At 32.3% G+C, this 21,971-nt stretch overlaps 1 protein-coding gene across 2 annotated transcripts; it reads right to left on the bottom strand.

The window, feature by feature from the left end:
- Window positions 1–196: 196 nt before the first annotated feature.
- Window positions 197–21,666, bottom strand: LOC124539894. 2 transcript variants are annotated; one of them, XM_047117253.1, is made up of 5 exons: window positions 21,150–21,666; window positions 13,155–13,241; window positions 3,651–3,846; window positions 2,227–2,474; window positions 197–791 (listed from the first exon to the last, which is right to left on the bottom strand). In XM_047117253.1, the coding sequence occupies exons 1-5, from the start codon at window positions 21,487–21,489 to the stop codon at window positions 712–714; spliced, it is 951 nt and encodes a 316-aa protein (XP_046973209.1). In that variant the 5' UTR covers window positions 21,490–21,666; the 3' UTR covers window positions 197–711. The 2 variants fall into 2 exon arrangements, with proteins under 2 accessions (XP_046973209.1, XP_046973210.1); XM_047117254.1 differs by lacking the exon at window positions 2,227–2,474 and having other exon boundaries at window positions 21,150–21,657.
- Between the last annotated feature and the right edge of the window lie 305 nt (window positions 21,667–21,971).

The raw sequence follows: 21,971 nt of genomic DNA on the forward strand, positions 1-21,971 counted from the left end.
AAAACATTAAATTACTCCATAGCCTTGTCAATTTTGTCAAATTCTGTTACATCGAATAGAAAATATGTATATTAGGTGTTTTATACCAATCTCCTATATTTAATATTACAAGCCTTTTATGTTATACGATGAAGGTATTTTTAATACAGCGTTTGCTTAAACACGTGTATTTGTCGTGTAAATGAAAAACAAAAAATGCAGTTTTATATTTTTTATTCCACATAGTGCTGAATAAATAAGCCTTATTACAACAACCTAAAATAAATTATCTATTATTAATAAATAAAGTCGACGGGCTCGCGCTTATAATACCTCAGATTTAGTCTAATAAACTATAGAATTAAGAATCAGTCTCAAAACATTGTCAAGCAAAACGCAATGCCTTAAATTAACTGGACGATCAAGTATAAGAAGCAGAGAGAAATGATTTAAGTCCAGTCCAGAAACTTAAAACACTGCGTCTGCGATAACTTTGCTAAATGTCAGATCACCACGCAATATTTTTTTACAGGATCAAGCATAGTTTACGTGGTAATCTGACATTTAGCAGAATGTTAACTAATCGACGCCACTTGATCCAATAAATTTGATCCAATGTCCAATTTTGTTACTGAGCTGTTGGCATAGCCATCGTTGGGCTAAACATTTGGCTCTGCATATCGTTCTGCATTTGAGGTAAAGCATACATAGGCATAGTCATTGATGGAGAACTTAGCGGCGTGTCTGGTAGCCCGAATAGGATTCTGAAGTAGCGCGCGAGGTTCCATAAAACATTGGACGTCGCCGGTACCCTGCATAATACAACAAAGATTTTAAACAATGCAAATATCAATTCAAATGATTGACTACTATAAAATATTATTACACTTAATACGTTTGATTTTTAATTCGTTATATTTGAAGTACATAAGAAAGGTAAAGTTAAGACTGTTGAATTAATTAGTCAAAACATTAAGTGTAATCAACATAATATTCCTTTACAAACAAATAAATACATTTTAATTGATATTTACAAAAGACCCATATTTACTACACATTTATAAATACAAATTCAAATTAAATAATAATAAGAAAAGTAATAATCCGTCACCAATATAGAAACTCGTATAAATATTTAGAAATAACGTATGGGATATCAGAGAATATCCAAAATTTTATGACTCTACTATACTTTCGACGTATCGTTTTTATGCGGAACGTGGTGTTGGTGGAGTGCGATTGGTTTCTTTTTTTTCTTTATCTTTTTCTTAGTCTTTTTTTTCTCATCGATTCCATCGTCAAGATGGTTTTGTATTACTTCATGAACTTCGAATAAACCATCAATAGCATCTAAGCAAAACATTAGTAAATTGTATGTGATTGTGTAATATTTTGGAGGTTTTTCAGTATGTAACGAAGTATTTATTACTTTTTTGGAATATCCATCTGCTTTTTTTATAAAAGCTGTGAATGGATCAGTAAAGAAATCAAAGAAACCTCTGCTCGTTGTTGCACCGTTTGTTACGAAATTTTTGGCATTTGTTTCGAAATTATTATTTTTTGGAATTTCAAACGATTTTAATGACGCGTTGTTATTTATGCTTCGTTTAACTCGTTTACGTTTTTTCATTATTTTCTTTCTACGTATCTTTTTAGTTTTATTACTGTGCAAATTAGAATTACTAATATTAAATACAACTATCGGCTTCCAATCACTTGGCTCTAATGACATAACGTCAGTGCTGGGAGTGGTCATGGACACATTGTTACGATTGACATAAATATTACGTCTTAGAATTGGTTTTCTATATGGCAAGAGTCTGTTATTATTTGGTTTTGGTGTGAATGTATTCGGATTAATGTAGTATTTCATTCGAGGATAGTAGTACGTATTTGGATAGTTATATTTGTATTTCTTAGTCTTAATATAATCAAGGAAATCCTTACTGTTTTTCAATTTATCTAAGTCTATTTTAAATTCTACGTATTTCTTTGGTCTTTGTCTCGGTGACTTTCTACGTGACATCTTCCTCTGTGCTATGTGTCTAGGCTGTGGTATCAGTATCTCCCTTGGCCGTTTTACTTTCTCTTCAACTTCTGGTTCTACATTCTTAGCTGTAGATACATCAGAATTGAGACCTCTGAATGTCGCTGGCATCGCATCGTAAAAAACGCTCGCTATCGGGTCGACGAAGCTTCTGATTTTGTCAACGACTGGTTCAAGATATCTGAGCAGTTTCGACTTACCGTCCCACCTTTCCGCTGCTCGTGTCGAGTTAACAAGTACAGTGGGCGCCTGTTGCGACTGCTGAGCACTCGCGTCGTTTTGTAGCAACTCGTGTGAATGGGAGTGTGTAGCCAGTGCTGTGGGGCTATACATCTCTGGAGATGCGAACTGTGGGCTCACTCCGCTTACGGAGTATGCGTGCGATGAGGCGCTCGGAAAATCGATGGGATATTGCGAGTAAAGGTATGGATGGTTTTGCAAACCGACGCTGGAATGCAAACAAATGTATGGTGAGTGAGGAATGTTGAGCAGACATTACTGTTGCTCTTACCAGTCGAGTCTTGGTCGATCGTCGTAGATTCATGTCTAAGTCCCAGATCGCTGATAATGTATTTTATTTAGTGTAGTGTACTATATAATGAGTAATTCAAATAATTTATTGATGCTATTTACATTTTGGTATTCGTTGTCTAGATGCAATCGTTATAATTTCATAAAGTATATTCAATAATGAGAGCTATATATATTTTAACAACTGTTCTTTTTTCAAAACTATTGAATATCTCAACATCAGTAAATTCTTCATTGTAATTATTTCTAAATTAAAATTCAGCAAAGGAATGGTACCGTCACGTCAAGAAGTCCGGTGAAATCACATAAATTAAATATGTATATACAGTCATGTGCGTGTCTGCAAATAGTCAGTACAGTAAAAACGTCAGTACAGTCATGCGAGCAACTTATTAAAATTCCTTACAGTATAGACATCGATGTGTTTTTTTCTTATTGCTTTCCTACTGTTTTCCGATTTCAGATCGGATGATTTATTAGAAATTCCTATTAACATTAATTGAAGCGGTAAGAAAACATTTTCATTAATCATTAAACACATTATTTTGCGTTTTAATTTTTTAGAAATTAAGCGTTTATATATTTTCTAATTAGCAACAGAAAAAAAAAACATCGCCGTCTATACAATAATAATAAATTCAATAGCACTACGAAACAAGCAACAATGACTTACAATAAATAATACATTACAAGCAATTATAATAATAATAAAAGCATTTCAAAGGTCTCAATCATGATTTACAGAAATTGGAATGAAAGTTTTTTATGTCGAAGCAATACTGTGTACTATAACTTTAAGAGAAAGGGGGATGATTGCCTCATTAACTAATCATAATTAGTATGAAATAGCTTGATACAGATGTCGCATTTGTGATAAGTCAGAGTTTGATTCACAATATCATCAATTTTCAAAATCAAATCATCTGAAACTTCGTCGTACCAATACATATTTTTTTATTGGTCGATATTTCGATCTTAAATGCGAAATTTTGGTATTCATACAAAGTTGAGCAGCTGAGACAAAACTAGCTATCTATCTATATAGCTCAACTCATCATGAAAATTAAAAAAAAAGTAAACATTGACAACTTACCCGCCACCATAACTTTCGTACAACTTCTTTATAGCCATGCCAACGGTAACCATGAGAGCCATTTTACTGGCCAGGAACGCCTTGATGGTGATCACTGAGACCATGAACAGGGCGAATATGACAACACCAGCGGACTTCATGCCGAAAAGTAGGGGGATAACCGCTTGCATCACTTTTCTTCTGTGTCGTCTTCTCTCTGAAGATACAATGAGATTTTTTTACAATTTCAATTACATTCATCAAGCTATAATTTTCAACCTTATCATAATATAGTCTTAAAATTTCTCAATTCTGAGTACATACAGTTGAAGTATTACTTAAGTGGCAATTACTAGAGTTGTAACTTTTATTCGCATAATTTACGAAACTTAAATTAGATCAAATTATGTATGGAGACAATTTGAGTGAGAAAGCATATTTTGCTATTATCTTTCACCCCTTGAGGGTGTAAAATGGGGTTTGACTCGTATTAGAAAAACTACATCAATTTATTTTTCTGAGGTAAAGCTATCGTATTCAACTAGTTTTTACAATAGTCTAAAACATTTTTTTTTATTTGATACTTGTTATTAAAAATAAAACTATAGACAAGTTTAATTATTATTTATTATCCGCTCCGTTTGTTTTCTTTAGCTTGATTTCCATAGTCTAGACCATTCTCAATGAATGGGCTTAATGACTTAATTGATTAATTTGGCTTTACCCATACATGGAAACATCTAGCCAAATTTCATAAATTATAAAACCAAACTATTTCTCAAAGCCTTATTGGTCATAAAGGAATCAAAATCTACGCAAATGCCGAAGAAGAGGCTGATGACGAAAAATAATCTATGTTTACATGTTACTGCCTAACACCAACGTAGTATTTTAGGTTCCTGTTTGAAACTGTTGGTGGTAAGGAGTGGTAATATTTCAAAGCAATGTGTAGTAAATACAGCTGAGGACCACCACTTACCATCTCAATGGTCAGTCATTTGGCTGTATTCCATAATAAAAATCATTTTAAGCAATCAAACTATAATAGGTCTTTTCATACCTAAATTACTAACAATAAATTAAAATGCGAGGCTATTCAGAAGCCAAAAAGGCTTAAAAATTCATACAACCCGCTGTCATAGCCTTCCATTAGAAAAATCAAATGATACTTTTTCTATTTTACCTACTAATTCGAACAGTGATACAGATTCAATTAATTTTGAAAATCTATTAACAAAATGTCACAAAAATATACCTTTAGTAAAAAGAATCCCTAGGGGAGCGAGAATATCTCTAGCTAGATCTTTATCCATTGTACTTCAAAATTGTCTTTCTAATAGTAATTCGGCATGGCAAAATCTTTTTACGTTTTCTTTTAAGTTTTTTCATGTCGATAAAACCAAAAATGGTTCCTTATCGACCAAAATAGTTTATTAGATAAACAAATTTCAATTCCAAAATACTCATCACGACCTCAAAAATTTGATTTAAAGAAAAATGTTGAGAATAAAGCAATGGATGGAGATTTTAAGAATGCAGCTCGCATTCTTGCAAGAAAAGCATCCTTTGCCATACCCAACAACTGTGCTTCCGCCCCCGCCTACACAGAACAATTTTTCACAGAACAATTATGTCATGGAAAGGAGGTAGACTCTTTCGGTTTACATGGTCTCTCTTGCCCAAGGAGTTCAGGTAGGCTTTTCCGCCACGGTTCTCTTAATGACATAATAAAAAGGGCTCTTGCCACCATCGACGTTCCTGCTCTTACTGAGCCTCGTGGAATTAGTCGTGATGATGGTAAGAGACCTGATGGATTAACATTGGTTCCCTGGGAACGAGGTCGGGCCCTTGTGTGGGACGCTACATGTGTTGACACGTTGGCCCCATCTCATATCCGGGAAACAATGTTAAGAGCCGGTGCCGCTGCGGAAAAAGCTGAAGCCAAAAAAATAACTAAATATTCGTGTATTATATCTAATTACTTTTTTTGTTCCATTTGCTGTTGAAACGCTTGGCCCTTGGAGTAGTGGAGCAAAAAGCTTCATCAAAAGTATAACACCTCGCCTCATTGCCTACACTGGTGACAAGAGGGCTGGTTCGTTTTTTGCCCAGAGGATCGGAATTGCGATTCAACGGGGAAATGCTGCTAGCATTCTTGCCACCATTCCACGCGGTCAAGATTTATACAGTAACTAGTTTTAGTTCATATTTGTATATATATATTTAAGCATTTAATGTTGTTAATTCTTATGTTAATAAAAAAAAAAAATTACTAACATGTAAATTACAAAATTCACACAGAGTAATAAATCAAATGAGTAATTACGGTCACTTGATATAACAAACAGGTCGATATGTGCTCAACGGTGATTTGCATTTGTTTGTTCACTCATTACTTCAATTAGTACCTTCGACGGTCTATTTTAATATACTGTGCCTGATAAAAAATATTAGCAAAATCTCTTTGGAGTGTAAATGCTAATAAAATTATAACGAGGGTTCAAGCCTCGTTTTAGACCAATAAATACGGGATTTTTACCGCAAACTTTTAAATATATTGGAAAATTCGTTCATATCGTAATAAAAATCGATATAACCTTTTCAATTAGACAGGATTTAAGCTCACAAGCGTTTTTGAATCGTTAAGTCTGAAATTTTAATTAAATATAAAGCTTATAATTAACACAGTACAATTTTTACGAAATAGATATATGTAAATTAAATATATAATTAATTAATATAGATTAAAATTATCAAACATTAATTCATCGACCCTTAATACGAATGTTGATAAATGTGGCAACGAACTTAATAAATACGTCCTATACATCAATGTTTTTTCCTTTACTATTAATGATGAATTGCTAACACACTTGACACAGATAAATACGTATTTTATTCTTAGTCAATAAATAAGACACCTCTTAACATGGAAAATATAGAGCCAAAGTATCAACAAAGTATGGATGAAAGCACTATTTTCCAATAAAAATGGCAAAGAAATTCAAATATTATAAATTTTGACTTGTTTTTCGCACTTCGAAAGCCACAAATAGAACAATAAAAGATATCGGAGTGTCGATATTTGTTCATTGTTATTTACGGCTTGAAGTTAAAACGCCGTGACATGAACAATCGTAAATTATTATAATTTATAGCCTCGTTTTATTATTATTGATTTATAAACGTATCAAGCAATAAAAATATCTTACATTTTAATAAGTAATTTTTTATCATGGTTGAACTGAGTCTAGTGTTATCGTAAATCTTAAACGAGGATTTTAGGTTTCAGAATTATTATTTTTTATAATGTAATATTTTGACGACCTCCGTGGTCGAGTGGTGTGTACACCATTTTTCATGGGTACACCACTGCAAGGTCCTGGGTTTGATTCCCGGCCGAGTCGGTGTATATTATCATTTAGTTTTATATGTTGTCTTGGGTCTGAGTGTTTATGGTACCGTCGTTACTTCTGATTTTCCATTACACAAGTGCTTTAGTCATTTACATTGTGATCACAGTAATGTATGTGATTGGTGTCTCATATTTATTTATTTTTTTATTTTTATTATTTATCGTGCTTGATGATAATCCTACAAATATACATTTGATTTCCAATTGCTTTATTACAAATAAATAATTAGAAACTTATTGTAATCATAACAGTCATATTATTTAAACGATGTAAATGTATCACTGAAAATATAATGGAGTTCCAATCATTAAATCGTTTGTATAGTGAATAAATAAATCATTAAATTATAGACAAAAGTATTTGGAAAACAAATAAGGTCGTAAAACAATAAAACAGCACGATAAAAGACGATCATCGTTGTTAATATTATTTGATTTTGTTTTGAGATAGAAAATATTCCATCAAAAAGATAAAAGTAATAGTTTTTTTATGAATACATTAAAGAGCTTGATTTATTGGAACATTTATTTCTTACAACTGTTATCACTAGACAATAATCATAATGGTATTATAAGAGAAAATTATCTAATTAGATGTGTTAGGTATTGCTAATATCAAAATAGTTTTAACTCTTGGTGTTCGTGGATTAATCACGACCGTTTCCGAAAATAAACAAATATATTGGACAGAAAGAATACATAATATTATTATGAAAAGCATAATAAAATATTGATAGACTACAGGTCCATGACCAAAAATTTTTAATGTCGCATGATTTTTGTACGGCGTTGCGGAATAATGGATTAGAAGCTGTATTGAAACAGAATGAAACTGATGCCGTACAGAATAAAATGACCAAATTTACCCTGGAAATTGTCAGAAAATCAAAAAAATTACCGACTTCGTGGCGCATAATTTTTTACGGCACTGCGGGCTTTCATATTATTTTTCATGGATTTACCCATGGTAAAAATGCCGTCCAAAATTAAATGACCTAAAAGGTACTCACACTACCTGCGCTTTTGAATTCTCACCACCACTCAGTTGGACAGCTTACAAGTGACGGCATAGAGTTGAATCTTATTATTTTATGCTCTTATATCGTCCTATATACGTCACCTAGTGGTTCATATGACCCATCCATTTTTTGGATATGGGCCTGTAGTCTATGAGATATGTCAAGCATCCTTTAACAATCTTTATATATGTATATTAACTAAGCTATGAATTGCTATCAATATGAAATAGGTGAAAACAAACATGGTAGAGAATTGTCGCTTATTTAGAACATCGGCTATCCAATAAGTTATATTCCTACACTAGATTTGTGCATATAGAATGAGTCGTTTTTTTAATAATTTATAGATAGGCGGGTGGGCTAGCTACCTTCGTAAGAAAACTTTCCTTACATCACCAATGTACCACCAACCTTGGCTGCTAAAATGGCCTTTTGTAGTTAAGTTCTTAAAATATAATAATCGTATTCATCGATTTGTTTAGTATGTACAACACATTAATACAACATACATTTACAAATTTGGAGATGAATTGCTCGAGTTATATTGTTTAATTGGCTTATACAAACACCACGAAATAGACAAATGTGTATTCACCAGTACAGTTACCCTAACTTTCCCAAAGGTATGACATCAAAGGCTGAACCATGTATAGATGTTCGAGTAATTTCATTAGCAAAATTGATACGCATCTATTCGATCTTACGAGACTGTCGATACATACATAAGTTACCTCGTTAAGTCATTTAGATATCGTAACTTCTCACACACACTACAATATATTCATCGTCAAAGTGCAGCGTTTCTCAAATGTTTCTTCAGAACATTCTCCATACTCCACTTTTAAATGATGATGGATTTCAGAACATTGAAAAATCTATTTGTTTTTTAAATATAGACTAATATTATCAAACCAAATCAAAGTCTAACAACTGAAACAGATGGAATTAGTGCTGGTATTAGTGAAATAATGGTATGAGCAACCATAACAAAGTACATAGGATACTCTTTTATGCGTAATACCTAACGACCAGCTCGACAGACTATTTATTAAATATTTAAAACCTCGTCAAATTTAGGCGATCATATGAGTTTATGGTCGTATTGATTAATATAACTTAGAGAAACCTAGTTAATTCCATGTCTATCCATCATTGGCAACGAAATAATGTCAGGCTTCTGGACAACTCACAATTGTGGAATAAGATAATAACTTCTTAAGAGGAGAGTACTTTTTCAGGACTGTTCATTTTAGGATCAGGTTTGAACATTTAATTCATCATTAGCTATTGCAGTTTCGACAATTCCTATAAATATTATCTTCATTCAAAATCGATGACTTGTGTCAGGTTACATAATGGGCCCAATTTATTGGTCTCCCTCATTCAATTGATGACGTCTGTTTCTGATAATCAAACCACTAGTCTAAATATAAAGGCTGATATTAGGCGGCCATTCTTTCACAACCAAACCGGAGGTAAGCTAATGCATATATATAGTACATTAGTGTGTGCAAATATATGAGCCACTCTCAGAATCCAATAAGACGAAATCAACTGGAGAGAGTTCAAAACAGGAACAGCCTAACATACTAGGGCGATCAAGTTGTAGACGTTTCCAATGTCCAAATTATTGGATTTCTTAAAGTACAGAAATTTAGTACCGAATTACTTTTCAGTAACAGATATACTATTAGCGTTGAGATATGTTTTCTTATAATTCACTTTATTTTTGCAGGTGAAATCTTGGCTGTTCGCAAAGAGAGTTCTCGGTCAACTTTGCGGACCAACTTTGCCTCTCCGCGACATATGTGGGGCAAACTTTCAGCGTATGTTGGGCGATGTCCTAGTCAGGTATCCACGTAGCATATATAATATACTTAAATGTCATTTCAATAACCATTTAAAATAGAGCTATCGAATGATGTATGAGCTCTTAATAGATCTTAAATTTTCAAGAAAACATAACCAATAATGTTTCCAAACTATTTCATTTTCATAAACCAACAGGAGTTGAGTAGATTTTCATGTACTATCGGACTTTGTGACATAATGTAGCTCACTTTTCATCCTATGTACATCGACAGCACATACAAAATTTAACTGTAATTCGTTTTGATAGAGCTTAATTTAGCTTGACTTATTTTTTTTTATATAATCAAAATATAATTATTTTTAAGTACGTTGTGTTCACGTTTAAGAGGTTAAATTGTAAATGAAAATCATACAAATTTCTTACGACTGGTTTAGTACGACTGGTTTTTAAAGTCACTATATTTTTTTGAAAGAATAATGTATAGCTAATCAATCAAGGAACCACTAACTACTATTCCTATTTACCCCTTCTTTTGATTCATTTCATATAAAGACCTCAGTTTTTAATTTTTATAGTAAATCTGGTGAAATATTTTGTATGGTAACAAAACTTTATTTTAAATATAAGTAAAAACAGATATTCAACTGTCAAACAGCAATACTTAGCATTGTTGTATTTTAGTTTATAAGATGCGTCAGCGTAACCAAAGTGTGCCTTTGCGATGACGCATCTTGAGAAGAACAAATTTCCATATTGATAATGACATAGAAATAACAAAACTTTTCCAAAGGCAGATTTGATTAAAACATATTATATGTGTTAAAATTATGTATGTGTGTGTGTAGCTCCAGTTTGTTAAGCTTATAAAAAGGGGATACAACTCTTAATTAAGCGAGAGGTGACGTTGATAACGGTCCTCTGTCACATGCTTTGATTTAACACTCGTCGGAAAGGGTGTGATTTTTTCATCACATTTATATTAAAATAGAAAATGCATTTGTTTAAAAACATTGGGATATCTTGAACAAAATCACATTGTATGTGTAAAAGTTAGAGATTATAGGCACCGTGCGTAGCGATGACTCTGCCATCTCGTGACTCATATTCAAAACTTTTACCTTCAATTTCAGAAATTCTACTGTCAAACAACGGAAAATATTTCTGAATTATCATGTTAATTTTTGATAATTTGAGTATCGAAATGTATTGTTGTATTTCTGGATGCCGTAATACACACAAAAACAACTTTAAGGGTGTAAAATTTTACTATTACCCTACTAATAGTATTCACATGCCATGGTTTAGGGATAAAAGAGTGAAATGGATAAATGCAGTTATAAAACACACGTAAATATACCTTCAAGTATTTAAAAAGTACTATTTGATTTTATTAATATAAAAATCACCAATTTTGTGGGTAACTGTTATGGAAGACAGTTTAATTTTCGTCGATCGTTGAATCTAATCTATAACCGTTACTTCTTTTAATAGACATCTAAATAACTGGTTCCCATCTAAAAATACCACCTTCTGTAGCGCCCATTACTTTCATTGTTAATTGGTAAAAAACCATGTTTTATAAATTTGATCATTGTAAAATCATATTTACAGACTTGACAGCTGCCAGCCTGCCACCAATGTGTCTGGGAAGTTTCTTTTTTTACTCGCACGGTGTCTCTACTGTCGGGATTATAACGCCCTCTATTGTTTCTGCACGGTGCCTATTTGACTGAGAATGAGTTTGACAGCTAGTAAAAAGAAAACTTTCTAGGTATAGATTTGTTCTACTTGAACGAAGAGCTAAAAGTTTTGGCAGTCGTGCCGCTAAAATTCGTCGGAGTATCTGATGGCTTTGTTACTTGCACCACCAACCACCGTAGGGCTTTGTGCAAGCCGGTCTGGTTAGGTACCACCCACTCATCAGTTATTCTATCGCCAAATAAAAGTACTCAGTATTGTTGTGTTCTGGTTTGAAGGGTGAGCGAGCGAACATAGGCTTTGTTATTTTTCTTTAAATAATAATAAAAAAAACAAATGAAAAACAATTGATTCAAATTTATACTATTTTATATGACAGTGAAAGGGCAACAGACAGACAGACATACAGTTACTTTCATATTTGTAATATTATTACAGATTATTAATGGAGCAATCTTAGATAATTCAAAAAAGCTATTTTAAAAAAACTTGGACCTGTTCTTTTATAAGCATATGAAAAAAAGCGTGGGATGTATGTTCTTATGTGATAGACTTACAGTTAGTAGATATATTATAAGAGATCATAAGGACCATAAACCACATTTAAAAATATTGATAATCTTCATCTCTTTCACACGTATGAGAAGTTGCTAAATATATCCTTTTATAAAGTTTGGTATGTGGAATTAATGTTAAATTAGATTGATTTGAGATTAATAGATAGTCCACAAACGAATCCACGCTAATGGTTGTATTTGTAATGATGATCATTGGCTTCTTTTGGACCTTTCAGACCAATTACGTAAGTAATTCGACGATTTGAACTTACAATTAAAAAAACAACAGACTTTTATTTTACAGTTGCACCATCACGGCACAATACTATACGAATACATCCGGGTCAAACATATTCAACCCTTGCAACGTCAAAAAGTTTTTTTTTATACAAAATGTAAATTTGAAAAAAATCCCGTAAAAAGGTCGTATATATTTTTGGACGAATGAATGAATTCACAAGCCGGAACTGAGAATCGAATTCTTAGAATCAAATTCTTCGAAACGGGATCTCGAATCGTCAGATTATTCCATCCAATTGATCCAATATATTACGATGGTGAAATTTCATTACACTATAAATAAAATATTTAATCAATTTAACGGTAGTACATTTCTTTTATCTTGGAATTCTTGATGAAAATACGAGCCATATAGGTGGTACATTTTATGATTATCATATTATTTTTTTTTTATTCAAAAATTAATAGATTTTAGATAAATTCGCTTGTTTACACAAAATATAAGATAAAAAAGCTAATAAAGATTTGAGTAAGGAATTAATTAATTAATTAATTAAAATTAATTATTAAAGATAAATATGTTTTATAGTATATATGTATAGTCACTAGAAAGGGTTACATAAAATATTTAGTATAACTCTTTTCTGTGAGGAGTATATGTCAACAATGCTGAGAAAAACTAGAAATTGAGTTGCAAGGAAGAAAAACTCACAGCACTATCGCCAGTTAAGGGATATGGAGGTCAAGAAACAATGGTTGATGATGGTCTGTTCAAATACTTACTGATTGGCCGTATGTGGACTCTCTTATCTTCGATGACCTCTTCCTCATCCTTGCCTTTAGATTTTTTCGGAACTTCATCCGAAACATCTGAAAAAGAAGTATTTATTTATTTTAATTAAGAGTCATTACAGCAAACATGCTATTGAATAAGTACATACTAGGTTTTTACACACACATATGTAATAAATTCGAATGTGTTCATTTTTCAAATTTCAGTTAAAAAAACAAAATATCAGGTTATCGTTTGATTATGTTACGAAAAATCGACATGAATGTTCTCAGAGCGTCTCGATAAAACGAACATTTAAAAAATATTGTCATCAACAATAACAGCGAGTAGTTTCCGAATGTTATCTTAATTGCGTGGAGTAATGCACAGCTGAAAGATTTGACCCACACTATTATAAGTCGTGAAAAAACTAAATTTACAATCATTATGACGTCATAGACTTCAAAATTAACAGTCAACAAAGTTAACCAGTCAAATCAGCGGTCGAATTTTACATAGCAGGGTACGTACCATAATATTGAACTTGGCTCTCATTTTAAGTTTATGTTTTTGATGGAATATTTTCTCTCTACCATCTCTTACTTCTCAATTAATTGACTCGTCTTAAACACAAACTCTTCAAGAGCTAACAAACAATTAAAATAAATGAAAATCTGTCGACAAACACAGTCAAATTCAAAATCAATATACTCAAACCAAGGAGGCTTTTACAAGCACTTTAGAATAATCATTTAGCATTAAATTTAAAACGAATCACTATTTTATCGAGTAATTACTCTTAACGTGTTAGTTAATCTTTTCCAAGATTTAAAATAGTGACAACAACAACAACAGCCTGTAAATTTCCCACTGCTGGACTAACGCCTCCTCTTTCTTTCTTTGAGGAGAAGGTTTGGAACATTTTCCTCCACGCTGTTCCAATACGGGTTGGTGGAATGTACATGTTGCAGAAATTCTAAGAAATTAGACAATGCCGGTTTCTTCACGATGTTTTCCCTCACCCTGAGCGTATGATGAATTATAAACACAAATTAAGCGCATGAATATTCAGTGGAGCTCGCCTGGGTTCGACCCCGCATTCATCGGTTAAGATGCACTCGGTTTAACCACTCGGCTATCTAAAAAAATAGTGACATAACTTTGTATTTAAAATGTCTGAAAGTCAACTAATAGTAGCTCTTCTTTTATCATTTATTTAATCTTTAATTGAATAATATGCCTTGTCTATTAAGTATTTTTAGCCAATTATTTGAATTTATGAATGGCATAATAAAAATATAGAAACAAAAACAAATCTCTTTGCCTTTTTGTTCGTAGATATCTATCGAAATTCTTCATGATATATTTTATGGCTAAGACTATTTTTAGAGGTTATTTTTAATTTAAATAAAGCATCTTTAATCTTTGAGGCGAAGTTATCTGGTTCGTGATGTATTCAAATTCGATTAAAGGATTGAATCCTTTGAAATTCAAACGACTTAGCTAAACGAAAAGTGACAGACGTAATCGTAATACTAAGAATTCCTCGAATTATCCTCTTAATTAGGATGCTGTTTGACTGCACTATGAGATGCTAAAGCGATATCAAAGCTATATGTAAAAATCTATTCTATAATTTTAAATAAATAAAAATATATGTATCTAAAAAGTTCAACTGATGAGAAAAATATTTAAAAAAATCGTTCGATTATATAAAGTTTAATTTGAGTACGTGCAACTATTTAAAATATATCTTAGTAAGAAACAAGCAGGCCGCTAAAATTATACTTCTGAGAAAACCATTTTCTCGATAAAGAGGTGGCTTAAATCAACTCACATATATATTATATATGTCTGTTGTCACGTCCAATCAGAAACTTTATTTTCCTTAAGTCATTGGTAAAGAACTAACTTTATTAATAACTATTTAAGAAAATCATAAACGAGGAAATAATTAAATATATATAACTAGCGACACTCCCCGGCTTCGCAAGGGAGCTTTATATATATCGTTATATATTGACGTAATTAAATACAATCATTATAAATTGAAATCGATTTGCTACTCTTATTTATTTCCTATATTACTGTAAAATTTCACCCAAATCTAAGTAATTAATATACATACATCCATCCTCACAAACTTTCACATTTAAAATATTAGTAGAACAATAATTATAAATCGCCGGTATAAGCTGGATGAGGGACGCAGATGAATGAGCAACGTGGCGCGCTCTTGGGGGAGCTACGTTCAGCAGTGGACAGCAGTGAGCTGATAATAATGATGAATTATAAACATTTATACATATCATAATTTACTTGTGCCTACTATAAATACTATGTCAAATACTTTTATTATTCAGTGTTGTAATAGATACTCAATTAAACAGACTTGATTCCTGCTGCGTCTAGTTATTTCACGCTTACCAAATAAGGTACTATACCGTAAATACAGTGATGACCCCGACGTGATACATATATACCTATACTAAACCGTAAATACATACTCATAAATAATATTATCTATGAGATTTAATCAGATCGTACTTAAAACTAAAACCGGGTAAATATTTGATTAAGCCGTTTCTATACCAATGTAGTACTCATCTAGAACTAATTAGCAAATAAACCGCTTGAATACATTATCTAAGTGTATCTGCTTCTGAGCTCTAGAACTCATCAGTAAGCTTATTTACAATATAACGACATCTAAGCTCTAGTTTAACTGATTTAAATCACATCAAGTAAATTTAATTCTCCAATCAGTGACACGGTAACTGTACTTACAAAATGCATCAGGTAAATAAATACATTTGTGCATCTGCGAAGCTGAGATGGTCGCGTGGTTAAAACGCGTGCATATTAACCGATGATTGCGGGTTCAAGCCCAATCGACCAGTAAATATTCATGTGCTTAATTTGTGTTTATAATTCATCTTGTGTTTGGCGATGAAGAAAAACATCGTGAGGAAACCTGCATGTGTCTAATTTCATAAAAATTCTGCCACATGTGTATTCCACCAACCCGCATTGGAACAGCGTGGTAGAATATGTTGCAAACCTTCTGATCAAAGGGAAAAGAGGCCTTAGCCCAGCAGTGGGAAATTTACAGGCTGTTGTTGTTGTTGTGCGTCTGTTTGTTTGTATTTGTATGAATATGGGAGATAACTACTTTGTCACAGGATCTTTTTACTATTTATGTTTGGTCGAGCTTTTTCATCTGACTGTTGTTCTCTCTGTACGCATTTGTATAATGGGAATTGTTTTTTTACTTGTTAGTATTATCTCGCCTGAAAGAACAGTCGTAGCAATAAAAGTGCCTTTTGAGCAAACTTTTTTGATTTCCTTGTTTTTTTTCTTAACATCGACTAAAGTCACGCAAAAGTGAGGCGTGTTTTTTGCAAATACAAGTTGAGTTAAGGAAATCATTTGATTTGATTGCCAATAATATACTATTTTCTTATCTTGTTTCGATCATGGTTCACTTTCGAACTGATACCTAATCGATACAAAAGTAGGCCGTCAGATACAGGAAATCAACTCAATTTCTAATATTATTGAATTTATCCCGAAATAAGATCAATTAATTTATTTTTGGATTTTCATTTCAACACGAGATAAAGATGAAAAAAATATATTATGTTACAGTAACATACAAAATTTTCCTACGGGAAAAATCTCTGTGATATGTTATATGAGCTCAGCATATTGTCTGATGATGTTTTCGTTTGCTGCCTATCATAATTGTCTATGCACACAAGTTAATATTACATTAAGGAAATTTAAATTTAGAATTAGTTTTGATTCATTCATTTGATCATATTTTCAGTGGAGAACTACAGAGCATTTTCAGGCTATAGCTGTTGTGTGTCAATATTTCACTAATGAGATACGAGGTGAATTCTAACAAAATCATGTGCCATGGTCAGCTAAATAATGAGTGGCTTCACCGCAATTAGATTCTGTAGAACTGTTCGTGTTTATCTTTTATGCATCTTTTTATATTTCTTTTACTTTCTTGGATGACTTGTTCACCAATAATTAAATAACGACCTTGGTCAAGTGGGGTGTACACCGGTTTTCATGGGTACGCCACTCCGAGGTCCCGGGTTCGATTCCCGACCGAGTCGATGTAGATTACCATTATTTTTCAATGTTGTCTTGGATCTGGGTGATTGTGGTGCCGTCGCTACTCCTGATTTTCCATAACACAAGTACTTAGCTTAACTTACATTGGGATCACAATAATGTTTGGGATGTTGTCTCAATTCAACACAAAATAGACAACATAAAGTATTTGGTAAATAGGTAAATTGGTTATCAGGCAACTTTTGGGGAAGTCTACTAATAAAAGTTTTGTCGCAACTGGATATATCTGTCTATATTATTTTTTTCTTCTTATGTATTCTGGTGTGCAGAATACTCTTATGGATCGCGAGTTATGGAGTCATTAAGTCCTTTTAACAAATAAGCAATCTCAATTATTTTAAGGAACAGAAAAACATTTTTTTTTAAATCAATGACTAAACAGCATATCTTAGTCAAAGGCATAACGCCTATCTATACACCTAGATAACAACATACATTAACTTAAAACCTAACACAAGATACCTTAACACTAGCATAAGAGTATTGGTCGTAAAATTTACGACATCATCAAATTTTACTATCAGTATTTTATAATATATTAAAAACCTTTTAGAAGCAAAGCTCAGGCTTTACTCTCATATTGTTTAAAGTATATTACCGCACGCAAACTAATAAGTTCACACACACACACAAAAACTTTTGTTTTTCTTTCGTTTGACCTTCAAATTTCAATAATGAGGTATTGTTTTTTTTTATGAAAGGAATGGTTATTATTTTTAAAAGTGTCATTGTCTACGCTGGTGACCACTTATCATCAGGTGGCCCATTTGATCGTCCCCCTACTGATATCATAAATAAACCTTTTGTTTTCTTTCCTACTCATTCCGTCACTATGATCACCACGATTGGTTCTGACATTTTGCATTAACGTTGTAAGGATTAAAGAGTACACCTACTTTCCATTCCCCTACTTTAAACGTGGGCGATACCGTGGGCATGTTTTATTTAGATTATAAAATGTAAGGATATTACAGTAATGGTATGAAAATTAAGATTTGATTTGATTTAAAAAGACCTAAGTAACCCATTTATTAAGAAAGGTTAACGACACCCTTGGGAAGCAGAATATTTCATAAATCATTATCATTACGTACTATAAAACAAAGTCGTTTACTGTTTTATTCTATGTATGCTTATATCTTTAAATTTACGCAACGGATTTTGATGAGGTTTATTTAATATATAGAGTGATTCTAGAGGAAAGTTTTTGTGTATAAATTATATAATATATGGAAAGAAATAAGAAAATTTAGTATAAGCATTGCACACGTACAAAGCCGGGTCGGGTCGCTAGTACTTTATAAAAAAATGTCTTATATTGATAGTCAAAGATCCTAACTCTACAATACATATGTGTTCAGATATGATCTAAGTTGTCAATTAATTATAAACAAGTGAATGAGTGTAAATGAAATAGAGATAAAAAATCCTTTAAAAAAGAAACAAAAAAATCAACCGGATGCTATCACCGCAGCATCTGATCAATGTACCACTTGTGTCTCTATCGTAACAAGCTCGCGTGATACAACGCAATAAATAGAAAACGTTTTGAATAATTCATCATAATACTACGGAAAAGCTATATCCGCTTCACATATAAATGTCTCATTTTGACATATTATATATATATTGTCCAAACGATGAGTAAATAGGATATCCGTTGGAAAGTGGACTAATTATGAATGTTAGAAATACACGTCAAATATAACTCGAATTGAAAAATGATTAGAAAAAAAGAACTTTTTGTACACCCCTACCATCCTATCTCTCTCCTCTACCAAAGGTTGCCTGGAAGAGATCGCTGTTTTAGCGATAAGGCCGCCTATTGTACATTTTTCTATTCTTTGTTTTTGTAAAATTGTTCCTATTATTTTTGTCTATATTGGTGTGCAATAAAGAGTATATAAATAAAATAAATAAACTTTTTTTGTGTTAACGAAAGTATTTATGTAAAAAAAATTAACATTATTCTTACTGATGATGATGGTGCTGTCGTCGTCGTGCCGATAAAATAGCCAATTATATAGGACATATTTAGCAAAATAAATATGCTCTAACTATTAATCTAAAAGAATGCTCATTCAAGTGCAGACGTATCATCATAAATTACTTTCAGACTCTGGGTTACTACTGGAATTTTGAACAGAAACCCAATAATCTTCTGGCGAACTGTCCGGTGGTCCGGATAGGTCAGACCCCAGTCTTTGGAATTGCGGCCTTATATATAGCCACTAGACTAACGAGACATTTTTAATACTTTATTATACATCTAATTACATCTGTTAAAAATAATTCAAAAATATGGTCAGCACAAGATGTCCTCAAGGCCTCAGTCCTCGGAGCTGAGAGTCTCTTGTATCTCTTATTATTCAAGCCGGAAAACAACAATACTAAGTGTTTCTTCTTGCCTATAGAATATATTGCGACAAGTGGGTGATATCCTGGGTGGACTTGCTTGCATCCGACAAAATAAAAAAGTTATAGAATAAATGTTTCAATTTGATTGATGTGAATTAAATTATAATAAAACCATTAACAAGATAATCTAGCAACTTATTAAGAGAATTATGTAAAGCATTGGGCGAATTATATTCATGAATGATGAATGATATTGATTCAGCTCAAACGTAGAGTTAGAAATGGTTAGAAATGTCAAATAAAATTTAATTTTTCGCAAATTAAAATGCAATGAAATCTTACAAATGACGTCCCTATATTAAATGACTCCTTGAAAAATGTGATTTAAATTGATGAAGCAAACTTCAACCAGGAAATACCGACGAATCCGTAAGTTCAGGATTACTACTTTTACTACCTTAATTCTAAATTTCATTCTATCAGTAAATCCGTTTAAGCGTAAGTATATAAATAATGTAATAAAATAAAATTTCTAAGCATTATAATTCTTATTCATACGAATGATTGATTTCAATTTTCAATTCAAGCTACAAATAAGACTGTTATCAAGAAATTAACTTGACGAGATTTCTCTACGACGAGATGCGAGAAAACCGCTGAATCGGAATTCACGCCGATGAAAGTAGGAACATTATTAATTAACAGAAATTATGTGCATCACGATACTTAGAAAATACGATAAAGAAAACGATTTAAAATGTATGAATTCATGTGAGGAAGAATGTAAATCGTATCGCTATGGAAAATATATTGGAATTTTTTGGTACGAACGAAATATACAAAGAGAAGTGTATGCTTTGATAGAAGCATAAAGTTCTGTTGTGTTACCGACTTGAATAACGTAATTTAAATATTCCTGAGTGTATTTTAATTTATATTATAAATACATTTTCCAATAACGTCTCATAAAATTTGCGCTAAGAACGTTATTTTCATGTCATAAAGTATTCAACGGTATCAGTCGAAACCAATCAGTTTCATTAGCAATTACGGTATTACTTACACCCTTTTACTTTTGATGTGTTAACAAGATATCTTATAAGTGAATATTTTATCACAAATTATATCTTCACGCTTTTCCATTGCAGAAAAGTGAAGATACACTTAGCTGAGACATTGTTCTGACAGTTATGAATTAACAGCTAATAATCTTAAACATACATCTGCAATACTTGCTAGGAACTAATTGAATTTTACACTAACAGATAAAAACGATACAACTTTTTTGATTTGATGATTGTCTTCGAAATTCAAATTATTTTCATTATTGTGGATTAGTTTAAAAACATCTAAACTTTATATGAAAATATGAAATTTTGGTCATCTTAGATATTGTGTATAAGTATTATTACTTTGTTCAATTAAAATTTCGATGTCACATCAAATAACATCTTATAAGTTTCGAAGTTCTACTTTTAAATTATTAAATAGTTACCAACCTTTAACACTTCTGCTTTCAAATACTTCTAAATCCAATGCATCACTTCGATCTTCAGGATTGGAGAATCTGAACGTAAAGTCGTTCCAGTCGAAACTTATCGCGTGTGTTGTTATCAATCTTGTTAGCGGGTCTTGATTGGACCTCGCTTGTTTATTACCTATTGGTTCTATCGTTAATATATCGAATAGTTTTATCGTTTTCTGCTGCCTCAAACTCCTTACAAACTCTTTAGCCATGTGATCTATACATGTTGCGTTATCACTGCAGTTTAGTTCAACGAGTCCTGACCTAGCCTGTCCCAGCAGCGCAAAGGCGATGACGTATATAAGGGAAGTCATGTTCACTGTCTTTATCACCAGCACTCACACGTTGTCACCAAATCCATTTGTGGGTCACGGCTCCGGACCACCTACATCGGTGGTTTGTTCGTCAATGAGTCCCGCTCTGATCCGCCTATGATTTTTATTCTCCGTCACGCTGCACTGGTCTCCACGAACCGTGTGTGCGATATATTTTTTAACTAACCGTTTGCTTGTGTGTTCCTATTTATTTATCAGTATTTGATATACTTTTTCCACGTTGCGTGTTACATCGATCTAACATGAAGTTATTTAAGGTACAGTATTGAAAATACATTTGTCGCAAAAACTTCACGTTATACGTTAAATTGTTTCATTTAATAGGTCTGGAAAAATTGTATTTTACTTTCAATCGTACTGGATACAGGATAAAGTGATCTAGAATTTATTTTGGAGTAATTGAATGTAAAAGTAGTAGTTCTGAATTATGGCAGGATATCTACTGAATGGATGGAAATTAA

Source organism: Vanessa cardui, chromosome 23, assembly GCF_905220365.1.
Source record: "Vanessa cardui chromosome 23, ilVanCard2.1, whole genome shotgun sequence".
Lineage (NCBI taxonomy): Eukaryota > Metazoa > Arthropoda > Insecta > Lepidoptera > Nymphalidae > Vanessa > Vanessa cardui.

Excerpts from the sequence above, each read along its gene's own strand:
- LOC124539894 (XM_047117253.1), bottom strand. The coding sequence starts at position 21,489 with ATGACTTCCCTTATATACGTCATCGCCTTTGCGCTGCTGGGACAGGCT. Across the intron at positions 13,242-21,149 it reads TGAAAGCAGAAGTGTTAAAG|ATGTTTCGGATGAAGTTCCG; the intron begins GTTGGTAACTAT and ends CTTCTTTTTCAG. Across the intron at positions 2,475-3,650 it reads TACGAAAGTTATGGTGGCGG|CGTCGGTTTGCAAAACCATC; the intron begins GTAAGTTGTCAA and ends TTTGCATTCCAG.